The sequence below is a fragment of the Stegastes partitus genome, unplaced genomic scaffold (assembly GCF_000690725.1).
Source record: "Stegastes partitus isolate 25-593 unplaced genomic scaffold, Stegastes_partitus-1.0.2 Scaffold395, whole genome shotgun sequence".
NCBI lineage: Eukaryota > Metazoa > Chordata > Actinopteri > Pomacentridae > Stegastes > Stegastes partitus.
The window spans coordinates 222,878-242,189 of NW_007578126.1; the positions used below are offsets into that span (position 1 = coordinate 222,878).

General features: G+C 40.0%; 1 protein-coding gene across 1 annotated transcript in view; it reads left to right on the forward strand.

Moving 5' to 3' along the window:
* The window catches only part of ppp1r16b (protein phosphatase 1, regulatory subunit 16B), a 120,739-nt gene that overhangs the window by 90,028 nt on the left and 11,399 nt on the right, over window positions 1-19,312 (forward strand). The window contains exons 4-6 of the mRNA XM_008285298.1: window positions 8,256-8,401; window positions 10,377-10,480; window positions 17,022-17,146. Of these exons, the coding sequence (XP_008283520.1) occupies window positions 8,256-8,401; window positions 10,377-10,480; window positions 17,022-17,146 (375 nt within the window). The remainder of the gene's footprint in view (window positions 1-8,255; window positions 8,402-10,376; window positions 10,481-17,021; window positions 17,147-19,312) is intronic.

Below are 19,312 nucleotides of genomic sequence, written 5' to 3' on the forward strand. Positions count from 1 at the left end.
CAGACAAACGACACACATATCCACACACTTCCACGAACATTAATGTAACTGATTATACACTCACATTTCCAAAAATAAACAAATGAAACTCATAACACAACCATTCATGAGCTCGTGCTGTGCTCCGCAACCTACCTCATGCACGCCTCTCGGGAACTGACGGCGCAACACCGGTACCAGTGGCACACCACAGCTCCCAAGAAGGCGCCACTGAGCCGACAACCAATCATAGCAAGTGGAATTACACACATACATACTGTTACACGAGACCAAAGGTAATTGTTTGAAAGGTTAGGTGAAATCAAAAGGGTCAAGGGTCCTTTTGGTATGATGTATGATACAATGTACCATGCAAGCTTTTATAAGAAGAGTGATCGAAAAGTTCCAAGACTGCAAGGCCATTTATGTAAACATGTCAAGCACCATCTATAATGACTGCTGAATCTCTTAAGCTATGTCAAAACAGTGATCCTTCAACTTGAATTTCACTTTGTGGAAAAATAAGAAGCCATGACAGGCACTCAAATCTGGCAAGTAGGGCAGGGTGGGCAGTGATGATTCTGTTGTTGTGGCCTGAAAAACCTGAGCTGTGAGCAGGTTCAGCACATTGTAGCACCCAAATGCCATTGTGCCACAGTTCAGGTCATTTCCGCCAAAGGTTTTCTGTCACACATCCCAGAGTTCTGTCTCATCAGTCTGACCCTGGGGGACTAGTCCCTGGTGCAAAACTGTGAATGTGAAAGAAAAGAAGCATTGTCCCATTTCACTCTTGACCTGAGTTTTTTCACTATGAGAACTGCTGTTTCTTCTCTTGTTGATAGCTGCAGACGCAAATCTAGTCACCAGCGATGTTCCTTGACATAAAGTGTCTGGATGTCCAGGGCTACTGACTGACACAGAATGTGATGTTTTCTTGTCTGTTCCACTTTGCAGTCCATGGAGATATTGCAAATGCGCATCTACCAGTTCTCACATAAATGCGTAAAACAGATCTAGATGGTTACAGTGCGCTGACATGCAACATCCTGACTCGTGACTGTTAGTGCTTGCATATGGCGCATGCACGTAGCCATGATGCACTCACTGCATGCAAATGATGAACAGACTCAGAACTTTTTGATCTACCCTCGAAAGCACAGCTTGTGACTCCATGCAACAGTAATCTGTTCGACTCCACTGCACTATGACATGTGTTTTGTCACCTGTGTTTTCTGAAGCAGGGGAAGAAGCCAAAGGACCAAAAACACAAACAGGACTATCTTACATTTGTGATTATTCCATATGTTTTGTGGCAGCAAACAGCTACAACAGGTAGAAATGAGTCTCTCAAGCTTTGCATTGCACCATCATTGTACCACTGCACTGCTAGAGCTTTAAGCTGAAAGAAGACAAAATGTATGTTGCGAGTTCTCCACCACTCCAGAGAGAAAGGCTACCGTACTGACCCGAACGAAACTGGGGGTTGTAATATATTAGGGGACAAGACATCTGTCTTGCTTCTGAATGGAGAATTTCAAAGTCTCATTTGTGGCCCTCAAGTTGCTAGGCTGGAGAGTGTTCTGTCTCTTTATAATTAATGACAAGGAGGGAGAAAATTAACTGTCACAGGCGATGAGCTCAACAAGACAGTCTGAAAATGCTAAACTAACCCATCCAGCAACCTGGAGAAAGCCTTGACTGTAGCTGCAACTAACGCACAGCAAAGAGCACAAAAAGTGAATTTAAATGCTTGTGTATAATTACACGTTATTTCCAGCAGTGCATACATCAGATACTGTTCATATTAGCAGCTTTGTTGGCTGTAATTGCTTTTTTTTTTTTTTTTTTGGCATTGAATCATATAATATACTTTGTCAAGAGGGTTCTAACTCATGTTTTTGCTTTGCCAGGAAGATATTGCAGGTATACAAGGATATTTTTGGTTTTGAAAGCACTAAGAGGTAGAGGAAGACAACCTCCTTGCCAGCAGATGCTTCCAAACACACCTGCCTCTCCTTGTCCCACATTTGGGCGAGTCCCAGCTGTTATCTGTTATCTGGCTCAAAGCTCTTGTGTTTTGCTTCGAGACACCGGTGTGGGTGAGTGGGCACGATGACCCAGAACATCAACAGAGTGCTGGAATCACATTTAAAAACACTTAAAAATGTATGCAGAGATGACAGAGGCACATACAGAGTTGACTGATAATCCTGCTGTAAGGATCATCGGCAGGATATGATCATGTGGAGTTGTGAAGCTTGCGTTGGTGTGTTTCCAGCCTTTTCATTAGTCAGTCAGGTCTTCGTTACGTCAGCCTTGGGAGGACTCAGACCTGCCAGCATCATGTTCTTACACTTGGCTCCCCATGTTCAGTAATATCCATCACTCTTTCTTATTAATATGCTCTAATTTATTTTTTAGAGACATGATTTCGTGTTGATGTTGGACTGTGTGTGAAAGAGAGACAGAAAAAGAGAGGAAAGGAAAAGGTACACTAATTTAAATGGAGATTCAAGCCCAGAAATCATCATTTGAGGTACCACACTGTACTCGACTGATTGTCGCAGCTCACATTCAATTCATTTAGCCTGATATGTCTGATTCCCAATAGCTGAACTCGACATCTTGGGTTTTTTCATCCAGATCCTTTCACTCTTCGTGATTTGGTAATGCTTTGTTCAGCTCTGTTCACTTTTAACCTCTAATCTCCTGCACTCTCAGCCACCTGCTCCTGCTCTAGCCGACTTAACCCCTGAAGATTTCCATTTCAGGTGGCAGCTCTGTCCCCAGCAGCTTTCCTGGCAGTATCCCCGATCCGATGTCAGCCATTAAGAGTAAAAAATCTCAGCCTCATTTCCTCGTCATTTTGCTTGTCAACCTGGACTGCAGCCCTCTCAGCCCACTGACAGTTCCCAGCAAGACTGTCGTCGTTGTTTTCCAGCCACACGGGCATAATCTGGGCCTTTGTGTCAGCCACACTCCCATCCCTTGTGTGAATACTTTGCATCATGAATAGCACATTATTCTCCTGCTTGCTTCATTGTGTTTAGCTCAGCGGCAAGTTAGTAGTTAGCTAGCAGGTGGGTTGAAGTATGTGGGTTTATTCAGAAGGCGGTTAGGAGATTAGCCTGGTTGTTAGCAAGTGTGTAGGTTGTAGCTTCTTTGGTTTTTCTGACGACATCTGTCATGCCACTGCCACAGCCTGAAGCCTTAAGATGAGTTAGTGCGTAAATGTTCTTGTTCTTGTCGATTTTATGCAGCTGTTCATTTTTTCAGAATCACATCTTCAAGCTTACCAATGACTAGATTCAGACTGAAAATGAAAGACACAAGTTGTTCTCTGAATTACCAATATGCCATTTTAATATTTCCATACGTGCACACACGCAAACTAAAATAAGAAAACGTATGACTCATGCTCGTCTGTCTTTTCCTTCGAGTTGGTTCTCTTTTCTTCATGAACACCGGACGTAGTTGACACACATAAAGCAGCCTCCACAGAGAACACTTCTGTTTCTGACAGCCTTTCTAAGAAGGTCATGAAGACACTTTGTTCTTTCCTGCTCATTTTGCCTGTCACCTATCAACTATGCAAGTATCACTGACAGTAAAGGTCTTTTACACCAAATTACACTGAATACATACTAAAAAAAAAAAAAAAAGTCAATAGACATGGCTCTTTCACACTGAGCCTATTGCAAATTTTCTTCAGAAAAATTTTGAATCAAAAAGAGAAGCCCCTAAGCAAACCTCCTCCTGCACTCTGTGACTTGGTCCAGGTTCTCCAGACTGCAGCCATTATATATTTCTTTTTATTTTCACGCTGCCTGTCTGCTGTTAGCACCATGTAGCGCTTTCACTCTTCATATATCACAGAGATTTTAATTCTCTATACTCTTTAAATTCCTCCGCTTCCAAACAGATCAGGCCCACATTGTAGGCAAAAGCTATAATTCAACAGAAGAGTAGACTGATTGAGGACTCTGTGTCCATAATGCCGAACCCTACTATTGAGGCTACTTTACATCACAGTCACTCTAACCTAAACTTCTGATTTGACTTTTTAGATGAAACTACAGGTGTCTGTATTTTTGAGCTGTAGCACAAGTAGAGAAGAGTTTTAAATTTAGCAACTCAGTAATCTGAGTGTCTGAAGTTTGCTTTTATCCATCAAAACATCCTGTTCTCAACAGACTGAGGCTGAGACTGTAGCGGCAAAAACTTCTTAGTCTGTTGACGCAAGCAAGAACGCGAGCTTTCTCTTTTCAACAGTTAATATTCTCTCTTCAACTAATTGTTTTTTGTGTTAATTTAAAGGAGGTAGAGACTGAGTAGTTACTAGTTGTCGACAAGCTTCTGGACTCCATCAGTCTCACACTTCTCAGCATTTTCACAGTATTTCTTGGCTGTGTTACAAGAAGATGACACCCTATGTAATAATCTCTCCTGCACAGCTCCAATGGTCACTTTTTTACCAGCAACTGTGAATGAGCTGCAACAAACCTATTATAAACACAGAAAATGTAAAAGTAGGCAACGTTTCAGATGTCAGAGACCAGGTTGTTATTATTGCCCATTTGTTGTATTTTCTGTTTCCTTTCCTTTTATTTGTCACACAAATTCTTATACCCAGGCAACAAAGTTTCCTGCAGACAAGATGTTATGCCTGTGTGGTTTGTCAAAAGCAGCCACAGTTCATAACCACGAAGCAACTGTTTTTCAGTGGTAGACTTCAATGCAAACTGTTGCAGTATCACAGTTTCATTTACAGTTAAACATTCATGCAAAACTTTATTGTAAAACTTCACATCTGGTAATCTCCGCGTACACCTTCGCCTCAACTGAAATGTTTCTCACAGGATGTGTTTGTCAGCCATTCGAGTTTCCAGTCAGTCAGCCTTTTTTTTTTTTTTTCAATTTCGCCTCTTATCTGTCTTCCTGCTATCTATCCTGTGCATCTGTGCAGTAATTTCATTTCCTCTCTTGTGTTGTATATTAATTTATGTACTCCCCCACTGCACTCGTGTCAGAGCTGCCTTATCTGAGTAGCCCTGCAAGTCGAAGCTACAAAACTCCAGAGCTTGCTTGCAACTCCTCACATCAGTGTTATCTACTTGTCTGTTTATTTTGTTATTCATTTTTTATTTTTTTTGTTAAAACATTTCGATTAAAGTTTTTATCAGAGAGCAAGAAAGCAGAATCACAGATGGAGTGCAGGTGAGAATGGAGACTGACGTTTTGTTTTGAAGCCAAAAGAGATGTATTTGTATGTGGTATAGAAGGCGACGTTCTGAGCCATCAAATCATATCACAGCTTTACTCAGCTATTGTTGCCTCAATTATATGACACTGAGAGTTAATACTAACAAAGACAGTCAGAAATTTGATATCTATCATTTACTAATATATTCAGTTTCTATAATTGTGTTCTGTTGCCCTGAAAATATGGCTAAGACCTAGTGTCTGCTGTTTTGGTTTTGATAGAAGAAATGGTTATTTGCTCTAAAATCACCTTAAAACAGGGACTCTTTCAGGATGTGAACAACAGAGTCTTCTGTTGTCGCTTGCATTTCCCAAAGTGACATTCATCTGTCTTGTAATCTGCCCTCCCACTTCTCTTTCTTGGCATTTCCATCCAGTTGGTTTATATTCATGTTTGTGCCTCCATCTGTATCATTGTCTGCCCTGCTCTCGCTCCTGCTCTGAGCTACTAGAAGCCTCTACAGATAGCACTTTAGCTCACCCTTGATGTAAATCCACAAAAAAGAAAACTATCCTCCCTCTGCACCTTAGTTAAGGTTTATATGGTGAGCATGTACAATGTGATGCAAAGTTGAAAGCTAAGTGGAAAAGTTGAGAAGTTCTTTCTGTCATTCATTTTTATCAGCCTTTTCAAGATGTAGGAATTAGAGCAGCTAGTATTGTGAAGTATTAGGCTGAACAGGAAACGACAAACTAATTTAAACTGTGATGTTTTAAACCTGTGCTCAGTTAACTAGTTTATAATGCCTCCTCTTTCTGTCAGTCGATGTGACAATGCAGAAACTTGGCAGAGATTATTTAATGAACCTTAACTCTAAAGCCACATCTGCCAATCATAAGCTTGTTAAAAAATATTATCTCTTTTGCAGGCTATCACAGACGAGTTGTCATGAAAAGGGGAAATCATGTGTGTGGACTGATTCCGACACCTCTGTTCTTCGAAATAGAGTATTCTATTATTATATATGTGAAGATAAAAAGCCCTGTGAGGTAAATTAGCACCAGCACTATTTTGGCCACTTCCGCCACTACACAAAATCGCCTCATGCAAACAAGACAATGGTGAACACTCTCACAAGCAAAGACACCCCTGACCTTATGTCAACACTGCAAACAGTGTTTCTGAAAATGTTAACCTTGGAAAGAGTTTCAGTGAGCTGAAACTGTGTTGGCATGTGGGCAAAGGGCAAAAACACATAGGAGCTATATTTAAAAAAAAAAAAAAAAAAAAGCCTTAATCCGCAACAACACCGAATAGAAAAGAGCAGAAAATCTTCATATTTGAGATTCTGGATCAAAACAGTACTTGAGGTTTTTGGTTGACAGATTTGTCCAACTATTTAAAAAATCATTAATAAAGTTACAATTTTGACTTATTTTATATAATGAACATTTATGTCACTCTAAAAAGTTTTGCAAACTGCTTAAAGATAGAGCCTCAAAACACAGAATTGTAATCTGTGAGTAAATCATTTTCACTAGAATTGTGAACTTAGTATGTGTAAAAGTTGCACAGAGGCTTTAATGGTTTGTTGGGATTTGGAAAGCATAAAACATTACAGGCCTGTGTGTCAGGCCTGTAATAGGGCGTACCATGCCTCCTTCACAATGCATGCTGGGAGAGGCTGCTGCTTTTTGGAAGCCTTAAGAGGATAAGCAGTTTTCCAAATGAATGTATTTATTTAGCTCATTTATTCCCTGTCATCTTTATTTTGTTTCTATTTGCTACCAATATTTTTTTTCATTTTCCTCTCATTGTTTAAATCTTCAATAAAGTACATTCAGGCTTCATAATGGGATTATCAGCAGTCATTTTGTCAGAAAAGATTTTGCATTTCATCATGACAGATGTCTCATTTCATTTCAAAACAGAAAAGAGAAATTACAACACTCAGGCAGGGTTTGACTAAAGTGTAGATGCTCTTTGTTGAAAACATCCAGGTGTAGAAGCTGGATTTTTGCTTTAATATGTTCTAGACTGAAGCGCCGGGAGGTTGGATTAAAAATGTCATGAGCCAGATTTAAATCCACAACTTTACAATCACAAATAATAACACAGGCTTTGGCTGACTTTGGAAACAAGGCTTCTGCTCTGAATCCTTCAGTTTTCTGATTATATCTGATCCTCTTACTGTGTCAAAGTAATCCCATTCTTTATATCTGCACTTTGCAGCCTGTTTCTGTGTTGCCTCTCCCTATCTGCACTTATTCTCAGTCGTCTTTATCTTTGTTCAACGGCATGGCACTGCCACACTCACACCAATTAGCTCTGATGGAGAAAACTGCTGCTGCTGACAGCAGCCGGTTTGCAACATTGGTTTCCATGGAAAATTCTCTATTCTCTACACCCTGTAATCACACCCAGTTTAACAAGGAAAATACTTTCTGTCCCTCTCTGTCTTTGTTTCTGCATCTCAGTGAATGGGTGTGAGTTATGGGTGCATTTCCAGTTTTGTCTCAGATCCAGGGAGCAGCCCACACAGCGGCTGCGATGTCACAATGACTGTGTCCAAATTGGCTTAATGCGTTCTCGGTTTTGCACTCTACAATATGCTGTTAAAAGACTTTTGAAGAGATACAGCTCGAGTTCTTTATGGACTTCTTGTTCGTCTGTGCTGTTGGTGACAAATGAGTCTTTTTCTCATCCCTTTCTTGCACTGATTAGGGTGCTGAAGCGTACAGTGTCAGTGCAGCACAGCTGAGTACTCACAGTATGAATTATACTTAGAGCTCCTTTTCAGCTGCATAACATTTCTTCAAACAAGAGGAAGCCATACCAGTTTGTCACATTAGCTGATGACTGAGTGGGAAAACAGCAGCGACAGACACAGGCCCTGCAAAGTGTTAACTTTTGTCTTTCTACTTCTTCTCATTTTTTACCTCCATACTTATTTATTTTCGTCTTTCTTTCAGTTCTCTCTCCATCCTCTGTTTCTTTTTCAAGGTTTTAAGCACTATGCTTTCAAGTTAAACCAAATCCAATCTTGTCCCCCTCCCTCTCTGTCTTCACACAGTGTTGTATAGACAACTATGAGGAGATGGTGAAGATCCTGCTAGACCGAGGAGCCAGTGTTAATGCTCAGGATAATGAACTATGGACACCGCTGCATGCTGCTGCTACCTGCGGCCACGCGGGACTTGTCAAAATTCTCATTGCACAGTAAGTCATGCAGGATTCACTCTACCTGGGTTTCTTGCAGTGTGGCTCTTATCTTGCCCCAGATAAAGACCACCTCCATGAATGTCTGAGTGTGTTGTTATGAAGTATAATATGAGTCTCATTCAAGCTTCAGGGAAAATGAGTACTGGCACTTAGTCTCACTGTGAAGACCATGTATGGTGTGAAAAATAGTAAACGCCCCGATAAGATGAGATGCAACAGGTTTGATTCAACTCAACAGGTCATCACTCAATTGCTTCACTGTAGTCAATCAGAGCAGCAGATCGTAGTATTAAGAAAAAAATACACACTTTCTGTGTTTTAACAAGTTGCAAAAAAGTACAAAGAAACAACTTGGTCAGTCAGTTGCGATTTGGTACTGACTCGCCAGGCTGAAGTTATTCAACAGATTCTGTATGAGGTTGAAGTTTAACGTTCATATTGACCAGCTGGACTTGAATAATCAATAACTGTCAGCAGAGGAAGGGGTGGGCAAGGCTGATCACCTCCACCATTACATTTCCTGATGATAACATGTGCTCACACCATAGTCTGAAATTAGCAGGCATAGTATTATCTTGCTGACAAATGTGCAGGTATAATTGCATCCACTGTCCCCAGTGGGCCACGGACGGTAATTTGTAGGGAGCTTGAATTATTTTTTAATTGAGTTCTGAGCAAGAGAAATGAGGTTCACTGTTCCAAAAACAACAGAGGATGCAACCTGGAGCAGCAAAAATTGATAATAATGCGCCTCACGACAGAGGAAATGGCAAGCCCATGCTATTAAAATAAGAGAAAGCATTGTAATAACTTAAAACAAATACATAAACAAGGACTGGAAAATGGTTTAAAGCTGTGGTGAAAATGGCCCTGTCCTCCTCTTATTCCAGCTGTGTAAAAGAAGAACAAGTACGCAAGAGATGGGCAGCATCAAAACAATATTAGGGATATTTTCCAGCATCAGTATGGTAAATGCAACTGTATGCAAAAACACATTAATCACACTATGCATTTTCAGTTTGCAAAGTGGTGAAACAACAACATGATGTCATCTCATCATCTTAATGTGATCCCGGTGAAAGTCAACAAAGGATATTATCAAATTCTGTCCAGCCCGAGGACATATAATGATGTACAAATGGCACTGATTGAGCCATTTTCCATCTTTGTTATGCAAATGTTGTTAATAATTCAATAACACTGACCCAGGTTTTCTCAAGGCAAAAAAAAATGTCCTCATTACATGGAACACCTGCAAATATGTTAAATAAGTAAAGACGATTTATGAGTACAGCCAGGGTGAACATGTTTAATTAGGATTTAATTACATCCTAATGAAGACACAATAGCAAAACACTAGTACATATGCCAAGAGGCAATGGAGACAAGTGAACGTACTGTATGTGTACAAACTCATATCGCTTCTACTTGTGAACATGGAGGGCTGAATTACAGCTTGTATGCAGGGACTAGAAACACAGAAACACACACTATACAGACACACTGCTGCCATCTGTTGACATGCAGCGCTTGTCAAATCACTCATATTGTCACTTGGACTCATTGTCCACAGTGAAATTACTGATTAAAACCAGCTGAATAATGCAGGCCAACTTGCTCTGGACTGAAAGAATTTAATTAGCATCATCAATTAGTGCTCAAACCGAGATTTATTTAGTCATGTCTGTCCAAGACTTTGAATTATAGATCAGCAGTTTTCAGAATTTTTGCGTCTCACAGTGGATCAGAACATGAAACACGGGCCTGTTTTAATATAATGATTAAAGTTATTTCAGTTATTTTTACCCTTCTGAGTCCGGCACAGATGGTGCCATTAAGTATAATATATTAAACGCTTTCCCTTCTGTTGTCCTCACGTCAACCATGGAGACGGTACATTTAGAACATTTATTAACCTCTGAAGATTAATATTACAGATTTTTTAAAATATTCATCTGCTCATCTCCCACAGTGGTGCAGATCTGCTGGCAGTCAACTCTGATGGGAACATGCCCTACGACCTGTGTGAAGACGATCCAACACTGGACATCATCGAGACAGCCATGGCCAACAGAGGTAGAGTATGAATAATTAAAGAGATGGCAAAGCAGTGGGGTCTGTGGACAGAATTGTTAGACTGCAGTTCTCAGCTGATAGGAATATTTTTTTCTGCACCCTTGAATAAATTTGGGAACTTATCACTCTGCAGACAGATTGAAAAAGGGCGATAACGTCACTTCTCCATGCACATTGCACAGAGTGGGCTGTCTTCTTTCATCAGTGTTATGCCAGTTAGATCAGACTTTTACTGCTATCAATTTATCAGTACAGGCTTTTTAACAATCATAGTTCCTGTACAGCATTTTATGAGTCATGCTGAAGAAGACAGATCGAGGACAACTAACAACTGCCTGTGAAGCTGATCACTGTTTGATCAGACCAACTTCCCCTTACTGCTGTTGCTACATCTGTTTGGCATTCAACACATATGCAGTTTACAGGGGAATAATTTAAATTCTTTCTTAGTTTTGGGACAATTGATCCTTGATTTCAGACAGAAGTAGACAGAAGCAGTTTTTGTTTTTAGATAACTATACATTTTCCTGGCTAAAATGACAACTTAGACTGTCAGGTCCCATAGACTGATTGAAATCACAGTATGCAGCTGACTTTTTAGAACGTTTTTGGGGACTTGTTTTAAAACCTGAACCCTATTAAATGGGCCACTGATGCTAGCATACATGATGTAATGCTGAAAGGGTGAAGCTGCAGGATTTAAGCTAAAATTCATCGTCTGCAGCAGGTGATCCTTCTCATAGAGGACATGTAGATAAAGAATGACATGGTTATTGTTTGCTGTGTAGATCAGTATACAATAATTAGTCCTAGCATAATAAGTATAAGTAGAGCTATAAAACTGCTTTTATTAGCTTAAAGCCAAGTCATTTATTTACACAGCAAATTTTAATACATCACAAATTTAGTCAAATCAAAATAAGTCAAATTTAAAACTAAAGACAATTTAAAACCCTAAATTAATATAAACTATTACAACAAACTGTGCAGGTTACCTTAGAGCAGATAAACATGTAATTTACTTGGCTCCTTCCACTTTTGCTCTTATGTTTTGGCTTTTGGAAAGTCTATCAAAAGTTTCCACTTTTCAAACACTTCAGACACTTTTGCTACTACTCTGTAAACCATAACATAAATGTACAGTTGTTGGAGAGATGGATCTAGCGGACATTCAGCTTCATGCACTTTAGATAAGGAAGATGTAAAGCTTCCTTAACTGCTGCAGGGTGAAGCTTATTGACAGTCTTAAAAGGCTGCCTGCCACATGGAACAGATTGCTGAAGATGGCAGCAGAGTTGTGACCTCAGAAAGCACTTTGTGTCCCGCTCAGTTTAAGGATTGACACTCCGGATAGCTCTGAGAAGTTCACAGTTCTCCTGATGGGAAGCAGATCAGGATATTGTATATTCATGCTGTGTACTGGCAAACAGCTGCAGTCAGTACAGGCAGTCTGTTTGACATGAGTGAGGAAGAGTTCAAGGAGATCAGCGCCAACGCACACATATATACATAAATGCACATCAATGATGAAGGACGGGAGACTTGCATTGGGCTTTAGATGTGTTTTGCATTTCTGTCTGTGTTTGTGCAATACAAAGAAAGTCTCGAACAAAGGGAGTCGGGGTAATAGACAACTTTATTTACCCTGGAGTGAAATCAACCTCCTTAGCACGAGCTCTTGTCAATGTTTTGCTTTTGTTTTCTAGTTAACAGTTACATCTACAGGCTGGCATGCGTGCACACAGCTGGCAACAAAGCAACAAAGTCTGGCTGCGGGGGCTTTTCAGTTTAGACGAATGCTGTAGTGTGACTTGGCTGCTAAAATGTGGTTGGTTTGTTGGAATGCTTTCAACATTTTGGGAAATATGCTTATTTGCTTTTTTGGCATATAGTTTGATGAGATTGATACCAATCTGAGAACATGCAAGGAAACACAACAAGGAGCATTTGCCAGGTGAATGAAGACTTCAGGAAGTTACTGCTACCAGCCAAGAAATGTTCTGGCACCATGTAAAATGCTGAATTGTCCTTGTTTTAGTTAAGTTTTTGTGCAAAAAAAAAAGAAGAAAAAAAAAAAGAAACATAGAATGCTAATTAGTGAACTTTAGAGGTGCTGCGAGGCTATTGTACTTTTGAGCACTTTGCAGACTTTGTGCTAAGCTAACCAATTAACAGGCTGTATAGACATGAGCATGTCGAGCCAAACTGTTGTCTCAAGAAGCAAAGAGATGTAAAGATGTAAACACTGGCCAGGCTTAGGTTGCACTGAAACACAACAGGGAACATGAAATCACAATAGCCGACACTCAGTTGTTGTTTATTGACCTTATGTTGGTTTTGAAGTTTCCACCCGCTCTCAATGTACCTCGGCTTTGCAATTTCTCCGTGAACTGTGTGCATATCACCAAAGTTAATGGAAGTGTTAGCCACATCTATTAAGGAATGGCAGAAGAAAAATGTCTACATATCTAAACAGTTTTAACCTCTGACTTTATGACATCCTAAAAACACAAAAAAATGGACTTAAAGCACATGGGACCTTTCATGCTTCTCTGCTCTCTCCACTTCTGCTGTAGAGATACAACAGATGCTAACTGTTTAAATACAACTATATCTGGTCAAACAGCATAAATCTCCTAAAGCTTTTAAAACAAGCATTTGTGTTATCACACAAATCACTTCACATGCTTCTTTCTGAGTCTCATTTACAAATATTAGCTTCAGATCAGCTAGCCTCACTAACTGCAAGGGGACAGTGTGCTGTGTGAAAAGCAAACTTTTATTCATGTGCTCACAGGTTCAATTACATGTGTGAGGATGTTGGCCGCTTTTGATTTAGTGTATGTGCATGCTTAAGAAGTAGAGGCAAACAAGACAAGGCAGTAACATTTTCCTTACTTAAGGTGAACTTGAGCACAACACTAAATTCCAAATGCATCGGTGGAGCTGCTTGGTGGTAAACAGAGGAAGCTGCATTGAAGCAAGGTGGTGCAAGAGAGCATTTGAGTGCTCAGTCATATTTCTCTGGATAATTAAAGGCCAAAAAAGCCCTGTTATTTTAAGTGCTATATCGTAAACAAGTGCAGGTTAATCGTGTTGAACAGCACAAACAGGCACATGACACCACATTGTGTGGGTTGCATGCTGGATGTAAGGCAATGTTGGAATCACATACAGAGAGAGAGGGTGAGGGCTCAGAGAGGGAAAACAGACACTAGAAAATGAGGTTCCCTCCTTACAATAGGGTCTCTCGTGCTGCAGAATGCAGATAGCAGTACAGTAGGTGAGAAGAATGATTATTAAGCTGATCAAAGGGAGCGCAGCACTGCTAATTGCTCCCGTAATGTTCTCAGCACTGTACTGGTGGATAAGACTTCTCTCTCCAGAGAAGCTGCAGGGTTGGGCACACAGGCAGTTTCTCCCTGTAACACACACACACAGCACTTGATATGCAGCATTGACTGAGCTGACTCTTCCTTGATCCTCCCCTGTAGAGCCCAGTTCATCTGTGATGAGCCGCAGTGATAAGGAGATCGGTCTAGCTGAAACTGAAGGGGTGAAACAAAGCGGGGCGTGCAGACTAGTCAAACCACTGGCTGCACAACTGACACTGATAATGCAGCTTTTTTTTGCCCATTCAAATTCAAAACTGCATTGATGGAGGGAAGATAAATTCCAGTTAACCCTTTAACACCCTTGTGCCTGAAAATAGGCTATGTAAAAATTGCTACTGTATTTTGAACTATGAATTGTCATTTGTAAGCACAAGGCTTCACGATTCAAACAGTGTAATCCATTTTTAAGACGCAGCAACAGCAGCAGCAATAGCAGCAGCAATAGCAGCAGCAATAGTTCTTTATTTTGTAATAAGAGTCCAAGCACAGCAAAATGGTACTTTCTTACATTTTCTGTCATCTAAAGGAGCACATACCTGAAGGGGCTAAGGTTGTAGACTGCTGATTAACATCGACGTTGTGTTGGTTAGTTCTTTAAAGAGATTTTTGTGGGTTCCATTTAATGCTGGAATAAACAACTGACAGAAAATAATTGCACAATCATTGTTAATTGCTTGAGTAATTTGTTAAGCATATTAAACATTTACTTGTTCCAGCAGTTCAAATGTGAGGATTTTCTGGTTGTTTTTGTTTTTTTTCTATCACTGTAAGTTCAACATATTTATGTACATTTTGAACTGTTGGTTAAGTAGCACATTAGCTGGCATCACTCTGGACTCTGGGAAGCAACATTATCTAATTTATCTGTCTGCAGACCTTGTGTGAGCAATCTGTTTAAAATGAGTTTAAACGTCCTCAGTGAAGCACAAAAAAACAATAACAGAGCTGTACACGACATTGTGTCCACAGACTAGTGCCTTTTATCGGCTTTATATCACTGAAGTTTTTAACTGTTGGCAAGGCAAAACCAAACTTTTGTGAATATGATAGACATTTTATAGACTAATCCACTTAAACATAATTAGCACATCAATCAGTAATGAAAATAATAACTAGCTACAGCCCTTGTCTGATTTACTGCTCTTAGCTGTTGTGTCTTGGCTTTTCCTGGAGCTACAGTCTTTGGTAAAAACAGAAGTGTGAGTGTCAAATAGCAATGATCAGCTAGAACAGCTGCCATTCAACTCCCCAATGACAACCTTCTTTTAAAATCTTAAAAATTAATACATATTTCAAGAGAGAAGTCCAAATAGGAACACATGAGCGGTACAATGCAGCAACTGCAGAAACAGCTATAAATTTGCCATAGCAGACACAGGATGGACACACCTGGTTAAGAATTATATACTAGTTTTCTTCCATAAACTCCACAGACTGTCTCAGGATCAGTGAGATATTTCAGTTTGTGAAAGGCTCCTTTCTGGTTGTTCATGTGGCTGTATATTGATCCTTTCTCTGTTTACAGTGTATGTTGTAGTTTGGCAATGAAGAATGCTTGTTAGATTTTACATTTTGCAAAAACCAATGAGTATTTTCAAGCTGTGGGGCATCACTGCAGCGAAATCAAAATATGGTCAAAGGCAATGTGAAGGTAAGTAAAATTTGTGATAGACATCAGAGCCACTGTTGCCTTTGTGACAGAAACGGCACAAAAGAAAATAGTTGCTGGAGGGATGCTTTACTTTACATCTACAAAAGGTTATGGCCCTGATTCCTGAACCTTCAAACACCCTCTGATTCCAAATGCTTGTGAAATTTTACAGTGTCTTCATCACAAGCACCTGCTAAAAACAAGAGTGTGACACTGAAACAGGATTTTGATTTAAAAATTGCCACCTGGAAGCAGGAGCAGTCGATAAATTTGCCTTCAGCTTTACTCACCATCATTCTTTACTCTGTGTCAATTGAAAGGTCAGCAATAAAATATGCACTGGAAGGTGATACCTGTCTGCTCCCACTATTTATTTCATGGAAATCTGGTCAGTTTTTGTGTCGCTTGTGTATTTAAATGACGAACTCCTCTGAATATTCAGACTTTAAGCTTTTATTTCTTGCTGTTTTCACATTAAGGATGGTCAACCTTTAAACCCTTTATGCACCTGATTCAGTTATAAGTTAAACCACATATTCAGTCAGTTACATACTGCAAAAATAGAAGAGCCACACTTCTGACTGACAAGCAATTGTTAATCTGACATTTCTTTCAATTTGCTGGACGGCACAGTACATTACAGCTGTGGGAGGATAAATTCTTCGCTGAAGTGTGGTGGTCACGGTATTCACTCCTACCTGGCAGCAGGACGACGGATTAAAGGAGGAATTTAGAGTGGTGGTGACATACAGACTCACCTGAGCTTGAACTGGGCCTAACTCCACAAACCTCTTTGCCAAAAGATGATAGGGAAGAACGCCTGAAAGTTAACTACCTTGCCGCCAAAATAGAATGGTCATTTTATTTCTTTCAGATATTCATATCTGAGCTCTGTAGCTCTGTATTGATCTTACAATTCCTCTGCCCATTTTGCAGGAAGTAATTGCCAGGAAAGTTAAATAATGAAAATAATTATCTGAAGCTGAATTCACTTCCTACGATCATTAAGATTGTTCATATTTTATTGAGAATAGTATCACATATGTATGAGTTTGGGCCTTGTGCCCATGCGACACAACAAAAAGCAGAGTCTGCTGCTGGCACTTGAATATTTTTCCACTCTCCTTGAAACCTCATTTTTTTCTATTTGTGCTCAGTAGCTTTTGTTGTAGAATTCACGAACCGTTGCTGATAGAAAACATCCAGCGTAATTTAAAAAAGGTGTTGCTGACAATCCAGGAAAGGAAGCTTTCTCCTATGAAGTTCACTTTTTGAATTTATTTCCAAGCATTGTGTTATGTTCCAGCCTCATCATACACATCATGTTGTGTCTCAGCTTCTTCACCCCCCAAGGTGCTTCTCCGTGTGCCTCTGATCATAAACTAGCCATGTCAGCATGCTGCAGCTTTATATTAGCGCTGTCAGGGATTCAAAAAAAAAAAAACCTACCTCCCTCATTATTAACTCTGGTTCTGCGTGCATGTTTGATTGACAGGCATCACCCAGGAGATGATCAACGAGACACGAGCATCAACGGAGAGGAGGATGCTGGGAGACATTCAGGAACTGACGAGACAAGGAGAGGAGGTCAACCAGCCTGACTCTCAGGGAGCCACACTGGTAGGAGGCACATTACCTTCTTCATTGTCCATCCATCCATCCATTTTCTATATTAATCCTCACTAGGGTCGCGGGGGGGCTGGAGCCTATCCCAGCTGACTTAGGGCGAAGGCAGGGGACACCCTGGACAGGTCGCCAGTCCATCGCAGGGCCATACTTAGAGACAGACAACCAAGCACACTCACATTCACACCTACGGACAATTTAGAATCATCAATTAACCTCAACATGTTTTTGGACTGTGTGGGAGGAAGCCGGAGAACCTGGAGAGAACCCACGCTGCACGGGGAGAACATGCAAACTCCACGCAGAAAGATTCCGGTGCCCCCACCGGGACGCGAACCGGCAACCTTCTTGCTGCGAGGCAACAGTGCTACCAACTGCGCCACCTTGCAGCCCCCTTCTTCTTCATTGTTTCAGCTATATTTAATTAGATGACATGAAATTCAATTCCTACAGGATTTGTGTTGTCGTGATACAAAATTAAGACTTTGATGTGATACCTGGCTAAATACATTAAAAAAAAACAATACTATAGGAAATATCAGAAAATTAATGATATAGCAGATGACAGAACAGAGTCATTCCATCTCAAAGCGACAATTTCTGCTCAACTATCTCTGAATTTTTTGGTATCATAAAATATGGACATTTATAAAGATTTTTTTAACTTAATATTTTAAATACTTGATGTAGCGTAAGATTTTTTTAAAAGTACTGAAAGGGGTTGACGGGCAATTAAAAAAAATAAAAATCTCAAAAAAATCTGTGATGTTACAATCTGAAATGTCAAACATACTAGTTTATGATTTAAAAAAAACAAAAACAAAAAAAAGACATATTCATTTCTGTTCCAATAAGCCAACATCAAATCTAAAAAAAAATTTTAAACTTTTTTACATTAGTTAAAAAAAAATCACGCAGTTTGACAAGATCCATACAAGGCAGTGGAGTATGTAAAAAGAAGCCATAAAACAACAGGAGTGAGTTATTTTTCCACAGGGAGCAAGGTATCGTAAAGTGTGAACACTGTGTTTTCAAGATGTTCCCCACAGTCAGTCAGCCAAAAAGATAAAGCCAAATGTATTGGTTATCATTGCTCTTAATTGCCTCATCAAAGCGCAACGGTGACACTCATTTTTCTTATATCCGAGGACATGGGCATGATGTAATTATATCACCCATCACATTCACTAACCTGTCGCTCTGTGAACCCTTTGAACAAGTTGGCATGTCTGTCAGCAACAACCTTTGCCAAGTTGAAGGTGTTGCCTCCCTCAGTATGCGTATAAAAAGCATTTTTTACGGCTGGACTGTCTTTGTCCTTGCCTTGACGGTCGGCTAAATAATGACATTTTTCACTCTGTGTGTCTGCTTTGCCAATCTGTGGACGGTCAGAGCACTTGTATTTGCAGTCATGCCTCTTGTTTTGTTGTTTTGTCACTGTGAAAGCTGCAGTATGCATATGACACTGTGTCTGCAGCGAGAGGAAGCAGGCCGCTGCACACACACACACCGCCGCAAATCAACACAACTCAGAGGAAAAACTGTTTCTTTTAAACCTGGTCTTTCTTTAAGTATCGATACTAATAAAATAAGGTCTAGTATTGTTTCTAACAGGACAGGATTGCCATACGTTTCCAGGATAAGTAAACAGAACAATGCTATGCAGGATAAAATATCATACAGAACACAAAAGTTTGTTTAAATAGTGCTTTCATAGAAGCATAAAGTAATACAGTGACTTACAAACATATGCAGTGCGCACACTTACAAAGTAGCCGTAAATATGATGTAAAGTGTCTACATTTGTGAGTGTATACTATATCAACTGAGTGTTTAGAGCTTACACAGTAAACACAATGCATCACTTTGGCAAAGAGCTGCTGAATAACAAATCTGTGAAGGTGATATGCAATTAAAGAAACATTAGCTCTCCTTCCTGTAGCTGCCTCACAATAAATTGTCAAAGAACAGACAATACATTGTGGCATTGAAGCTGAAGTGTGCTGTTGCTGCAGGTGGTATCTTTTAGAGGGGTTTAGTCAAGTGGAGTAGAAGTTGGAAGTGGAGGTTTAAACACACGGTTTGACATCTTTGGAGCAGTTTTCAGTTGCTGCTGTTGCCCTTTCGATGTAATTTTTAATAATCCACCTTATTCTGCTA